Genomic DNA, 7,352 nt, shown 5'->3' with positions numbered 1-7,352 from the left:
TACTCAGGAGGCTGAGGCAAGAGAATCACTTAAGCCCAAGAGTTGTAGGTTGCTGTGAGCTGTGAAGCCACAGCACTCTACTGAAGGCAACAAAGTGAGACTCCATCTCAAAAAAAATATATATATATATATACACACATACATAATTAACATTTTAAGTTTATTATACTTGCTAGTGGGATAAATTTTTGAAATATTCTTGTTAGGGAAGGTGCCTGTGGCTCAGTTGGTAGAATGCCAGCCCCATATGCCAAGGGTGGCAAGTTCGAACCCAGCCCTGGCCAAACTGCAACAAAAAATAGCCAGGCATTGTGGTAGGTGCCTGTAGTCACAGCTACTCAGGAGGCTGAGGCAAGAGAATCACCTAAGCCCAGGAGTTGGAGGTTGCTGTGAGCTGTGATGTCACGGTACTCTACCAAGGCTGACAAAGTGAGACTCTGTCTCTAAAAATAAATAAATAAATAAATATTCTTGTTAGTTTCCAAAAGGACTTCATTATCCTTTTGTTCATATTTCCAGATATGGACTTCAATTAAACTGAAAGATTTAAATATAATGACATATTAAATAAAACAGATTCATATTATTCTTCCCAGTAAGAAACAGGAAGAATCAGTAATTTGCTTATCATATTATTTATTGTAAACATAGTTAATAGATTTTGCACCACTGAAAATAGAGTTCATTTCTTATTGAACAAGTCATCTATCCCATTAATTTCTGTGTATTTATCTTATTAACCATATAGATTCAGTTCTCTATTGCTGGGGTTAGAGCTCAGTCTTTTACTACTATTGGTAGTACTGGAAAGAATGTCCTTATACTTATGTATTTTCCTGCATTCCCAAATATATGTCCACAGCCTTCCTAGAAGTTAATACATCTTGCTGTTTTAGTTGGCTTTCTAAAAACATTCTCATGTTTCTCTTGTTTCATATTTTCTTTTTTTCTTTTTAAGAGACAGGGTCTCACTCTGTCGCCCTGGGTAGAGTGCCCTGGCTCACAGCAATCTCAAATTCCTGGGCTCAAGCAATCCTCCTGTCTCAGCCTCCTGAGTGAGGCTACATGCAGTGGGACTACATGCAGCTGCCATGATACCCAGCTAATTTTTTCTATTTTTAGTAGAGACGGAGTTTCACTCTTGCTCAGGCTGGTCTCAAACCTCTGAGCTCCAGGGATCCTGTCTCCTCAGAATGCTAGGATTACAGGCCCAGCCTTGTTTCCCATTTTAGAAACTATGTGTTAGGATGTGAATATAATTGGCTTTAATCTTTTCTGTGCTACTTTGTAATGTCAGTTTTTGCCCGTCATTTTCATTTTTTAAAATTTTAGTTTGCCCCACTATTGAACTCGAATTTAAATGATGTTTCATCTTGCCTCATAATATTGAGAATCCCTTCTACTGTGCAATATAGTCAACCCACTTTATTAATTTATATTTTACTATTAGCCTAGAATTAAATATATTATAAAATTTAATGCACTTAATCTATGAAATTGTAATATTAAAAAAAATTTTTTAACTTGCTATTTCATCACTGTCATTATCCTGAACTCTAGATCTGATTTCTAATAATCTCACTTTCTGCTTCCCATCTCCCATCTTCTCTCTGGTGTGCAAGTCAATATTTTATGTCTGCCCAAGAATCAACGTAAGTAACAAATTTCCCCTCAAGGCCAAGTCAGCATATCTGCAGGGATATATTTTTCCTTTACAAAAAAAAAAAAAAAAGGAATCCTTCAAAAGCAATTAGAAAACATAATCTATGTTACCTGCAAATACAGTTTGTCTGCTTTCAATTTACTTTCCAATTTTAGCAATCTCTTTGCATCTTCTGGTACATCCAACTTCATTTTTAACATGCACTTAGTTTCTCGAACAACTTCCAAAATTTTGGGATCAAAATTAACCAGCAACTTCCCTGTTTCTGGATGTCTCACAAAAAGCGTGGCTTGTAAAGCTACAAACAAACAAACAATTGTTGGCACTACTTATTCCAGATTTCCTCTCTGCTTCCATCTCTACTAACTTCTTAAGGACAAAACAATAGTTTGGGATGTCCCAGGTGCTAAGGCACAGTACCTGGCACATAGTCAGTACTCCAAAATTAGATTAATGTATGCAGAGTGCCTGCAGAACCATAACATCAGATCCAGAAATAAAAATTGACCAAGGACTGACAGCCTTTGTGCTGTAAATTCCAATACTTTTTTGAGTAGGTCAAAGAGATCTGTAGTACGACGTTAGTTTATTTTTATGGATTGGGACTTGACCCCTGGGGAAGAACTGAAGAAGGTCAGAACTTCAAAAGATGACACACCTCATTTCAAACCCTTTTTCCTTCTGGACCTCAAACTAGCTTTTCAAGGAGGTTCATCTGAATCAGTCTCATGCTGAATTTTCAACTAGGCTCAGTATCAGTAAGAAATATTTATTAAACACCATTGAGATGTGAACTCCTGGAATTTTTTTTTACACCATACCTCACATAAAAATCAATCCTATAAATAGACATTTTTCAGATAGGTTTTTTATTATGAATTGAAATACATAATCCAACTGGGTAACCTTAGATTATTAGTTATTAACCCTAACAATTATTTGTGATGCATAATAATGAAACACTTGTAGACTAGTATGTATTAGCTCGAGTTACATCTTATACTAACAAACACTACTACCATGAGAATTTCAAAATGATCACAGACTTTTCCAAGCTTCATACTGTTTCACACAATGCAGCCACATCAAATGTCTAGTAAAATAAAATTGTCTGTATATCTCTTTGAAGTTAGGTCTCTTTTACTCATCAGATAAAACTAGTCTTGATATGGTTCTTGATGGTACAAGTTACATTTAAATTTAAACTAAAAAATTTATTCACTTCATTTGGAATCTTTTAAAATTGGATTAGAAATAATTTATCCTCTTTTGAAGATTTATTGAATAAAGTCTGTCTTCCCTAAAACTGTACCAAGCTAGTATGAAAGGACATTAAGGTCATCAAGATGACCTAGACAGACCAATAATGACGGCCAGCGAGTCTGCACCAGGCCAGAGTGACCATGCCACTGCAAGTGAATCACCATCCGAGAAACTTTAGAGAGTAGCCAGCTAAAGGAGGCTGACACTAGGTCCCCAATTATTAGTCTAAGCCCTATACATCAAAGAGTAGTCTAAGCCCTATCACATCAATAGAGTAACAGGGCTCAGCACCTGTGGCTCAAGTGGCTAAGGCGCCAGCCACATACACCTAAGGTGGAGGGTTCAAATCCAACCCAGACCCGCCAAACAACAACGACAGCTGCAACCAAAAAATAGCCAGGCGTTGTGTTGGGCACCTGTGGTCCCAGCTACCTGGGAGGCTGAGGCAGGAAACTCGCTTGAGCCCAGGAGTTGGAGGTTGCTGTGAAGCCACGGCATTCTACCCAGGGGGATAGCTTGAGGCTCTGTCTCAAAAAAAAAAAAAAATAGAGTAACAGGAAGTCTTCTAGAGAAATTCTTTTCCGATAGCCCACGCTCACACGAAAAAATTTAACTTTATATTGTTTTACACGTGACCACTTCTCCTGGGTACAATCCACGGCAGTGTGCACATGTACCCCACACACAAGAGGTGTCAACCGATATTCTCAAGATTTTCTCCCCAGAAATATTGATACAATTGGTATTAATATATATCAAGACTGCCTGATCTCTACTTATTGGATTCTTTTTAATTTTTTTTTTTTTGAGACAGAATCTCACTCCATTGCCCTGGTTAGAATGCCATGGCATCACAGCTCATAGCAACCTCAAACTCTTGGGCTCAAGTGATCATCTTGCTTCAGCCTCCCAAGTAGCTGGGACTACAGGAACCTGCCATGATATCCTGCTAGTTTTTTCTATTTTTTAGTAGTGATGGGGTCTTACACTTGTGTCAGGCTGGTCTTGAACTCCTAAACTGAAACAATCCACCAGCATTGGTCTCCCAGAGTGCTAGGATTACAGGTGTGAGCCACCGTGCCTGGCATATTTTTTCAATATTTTAAGAGTCCCCTAGCTTGCTTGGCACCATGCTTGGCACTTTTAGAAGTAGTACAGTATAAGGGTTAAGAGACTGGATTCTGGAGCCTGACTGCCTGAATTTGATTTCCGGCTCTGCCATTTACTAACTGTGATCTTGGGCAAGTCACGTCACCAGTGCCTCCCGTTTCCTCATCTATAAAACAAAGTTAGTAATTGTTCCTCCAAGGGCTGCCATTAGGATTAAAGAAATTTGTTCATGTGGAGTGCTTAAACAGCGCCTGGAGCACAGTTAGCATTGTATAAAAATGTTAGCAATGGTCATTATTAAAAGGATACAAGATAAAACAGACATGCAGAGGATCCTTGGAATGTGCAGGGAGATAAGAGATAAGACAGATATATAAAGCAACAAGCATCATGAGAAAAACTGCGCATAAATGTGTGGAGAACTCTGGAAAAGGAACACATTATTTTCTGCCAGGAGGAATAAGAAAGAGCTTTAAGCAACAGGTGTTCATTGAGCTTGTTTTTGAACAAGCAAATAAGAGGGAAGGACTGGGGGTAGAAAACCCAGCAGGAGAAAAAAACAGAAAAGTTCCTGGCATTGTAGGTAGAAGCAAAACAGTATGTGCTCTATATTTCAGTTGTTAAAAATTCTCTTTTCTTTTTTCTGCAATGTGAGTTTTAAGCTTCCCTTGATGTTCCTCAGAAAGCGTTGCTCTATTAGCAGACTTTCATTAGAATCCATAAGGTTCTGGCCAGGCCTGATGGCTCACACCTATAATCCTAACACTCTGGGAGGCCGAGGCGAGTGGATTGCCTGAGCTCAAGAGTTCAAGACCAGCCTGAGCAAAAGTGAGACCCCCATCTCTACTAAAAATAGAAAAACTAGCTGGATATCACGGCAGGCACCTGTAGTCCCAGGTACAGTGGAGGCTGAGGCAAGAGGATCGCTTGAGCCCAAGAGTTTGAAGCTGCTATGAGACAGAATCTCACTCCCCTATGAGCTATGACACTCAATGGAAAGACACTCTGTCTCAAAAAAAAAAAAAAAAAAAGAATCTATAGGATCCTACCAGATACCATATCATCCAGAAATAGCTGACCTGATAAAAGGGGCTTTTTAAAGGGTTAACTACAGCATCACTTGGGGATAGCACCCTGTAGAGGTTGAGGGCTGTCCTCTAGAATGCAGGGATGCTGTGAATCCATGGCCTATATGTAAGTGCTGTGTCATCAACAGCACTAATCTAATGCCAAGACACTGGAGCGGGAGTGACCCCTCTCACTGTCATTCCCAATAACTCATGCACAGAACTTGTGCTTCCCACTCACAGAATTTGTGCTTCCTGGACCTATAAATCTATGCTCTGCTGAAGTGGAGACCTGGTTTGGGAGGGAGAAATCTTTCTACCAGGGGATGCGGTAAAGGTTCTACCAAGGTCAGGGATAAGAGTTGACGGTTGAAGTGATAGCTAAGAACTTAAGGTTAAAATGAAACAAAGCAGGAACCTGAACTGACCAATAATTTTGTCCACCCAAAAACAACAACCTCCCAGATGACCAACATGGCTGGATAATGGCTAAGAACCACCCCCTGCCTCACACTTAACTCTGCCCAAAGCCTTGGCAAAATAGATCCCCTCCCCAGAGAGACTCAGACACAGCCCTAACTGTGGGAGGTAGATAGGTTGACTTGTCCTAGGGCACACCTCTCAGAGGTGGTATTCAGGAGAAAGTCCATAGAAGATGAAAAGAGCCCAGCGCAGAAAGGCCTGGCTAGGCCTATGCACTAGACAGTCCACAACTGGGAAGGTTAAACTCTTTGAACATTTGATATGTAGGTAAATTAGCAAACCTGGTTTACTTCCCCTTGGGGATAGAACTAGTTTCTCCCTCCCCCTTTCTAAATACACCATGGGCTGTTTGGTCTGTTAACAACCCCCTACAATTTATTTACCCAGCCTCTTTCTCTATCCAATCTTCACAGGAAACTTGGGATTCTTTCAACCCCAACTTTGGCATTTTTATATTTTGCATATGTACCTTTGTTTAAAGTTACTAAAAGCCTTCTGAAGAGGCCAGAGAGAGGTACATTTTCTCAGTTTACTCAGCCTGAATTAACGTAAGCCTTCTCAGGCATTCTCAAACATTATGTTTTAAACTGGCTGAGTTATTTATTTTCAACAGAGTTTTTCCCAGTTGGCTTTCAAACTAGCTTGGGCTTCGTGTGCAATGACCCCTGACATCTAACACTCTTAATTGGCTGGAGCTGAAATTAAAACTGATATTAAATTCAGCAATAGAAAAAGAAAGGAAGGAGGGAGAAAGGGACAGGGGGAGGGGGTGGGGGGGCAGAGAATGGGCTGCAATTCTTTTTCCCCAGACTGGGACTGAGGTTGAATCTACAACATGATAAAATGGAATATGAAAACCTCTATAAATCTACAGAGAAACACCTATAAAAATATTTTTACTTTCAAATACTGTTTTTCAGTAGAAGGTCCTAACTTAAGTATATCAACTTTAAGGTCATGACAATCCTTGCTTATAAAATCAGAAAATTATTAACAACTGTAAATAAATAAACCATTATATCATCCCTAAATCTTAACTATCCTAAGATTCTGTGAAAAGATTGAAAAAATCCCCCAGAAACACAAATTCATTCCAAACCACCTAACCCTACTCCGAGTCTCACTGTGCAGTCTGACACGCACCATAATGTAACTGGGTAATCTCCTTGACCCAGGCTGTGTGATAGATCACCTCGAATTCCACCAGCACATAGGCAATCTTGTTATACTGACGGATCACAGCTTTACCTTCCACACTTGACAAAATGTCTGAGTTTTTCTGTTTTAAAGGAAAAAAGAAAGATTTATTTTAAACATTTTCTGGTATTCACATGTCCAAATCATAAAACTATTCATATGTAAAATGATGTCAAATAATGATACTACCAATTTAGATTCTGCCTCAGAATAAAACAGAGATAGGAACATACAAGGAAAAGAGACAAACAGGGAGATATTATCGGTATAGAAGGAACACTGGAAAAGAAAAGACAGGACTTAAAAAGAGAGGCCTGGAGCCCCACAGCCTGCCCCAGGCATTCAGAGTTTCTACCTCTGATTTTCTGCCCATCTCCACTTCTCTAGGCAAGATACAATAAATGGATTTTCTTTGAACAGTGAATATCAGTGTAAATTCTTAAATTCTAGGCTCAGCGCCTGTAGTTCAGTGGTTAGGGCACTAGCCACATACACCGGGGTTGGTGGGTTTGAACCAGGCCCAGGCCAGCTAAACAACAATGACAATTACAGCAGAAAAAAAAAAAAAA

At 39.5% G+C, this 7,352-nt stretch overlaps 1 protein-coding gene across 1 annotated transcript in view; it reads right to left on the bottom strand.

Moving 5' to 3' along the window:
- Positions 1-7,352, bottom strand: part of DNAH8 (dynein axonemal heavy chain 8) — a 294,583-nt gene that overhangs the window by 231,013 nt on the left and 56,218 nt on the right. Inside the window, exons 16-17 of the mRNA XM_003789318.3 lie at positions 6,730-6,865; positions 1,774-1,961 (exon numbers count right to left, since the gene is read on the bottom strand). Coding sequence (XP_003789366.3) covers positions 1,774-1,961; positions 6,730-6,865 — 324 coding nt within the window. The remainder of the gene's footprint in view (positions 1-1,773; positions 1,962-6,729; positions 6,866-7,352) is intronic.

The sequence above is a fragment of the Otolemur garnettii genome, unplaced genomic scaffold (assembly GCF_000181295.1).
Source record: "Otolemur garnettii isolate 467f Iridium unplaced genomic scaffold, OtoGar3 scaffold00031, whole genome shotgun sequence".
Lineage (NCBI taxonomy): Eukaryota > Metazoa > Chordata > Mammalia > Primates > Galagidae > Otolemur > Otolemur garnettii.
The sequence above is the reverse complement of the archived record's forward strand: the minus strand, read 5'-3'. Positions and strand labels throughout refer to the sequence as shown.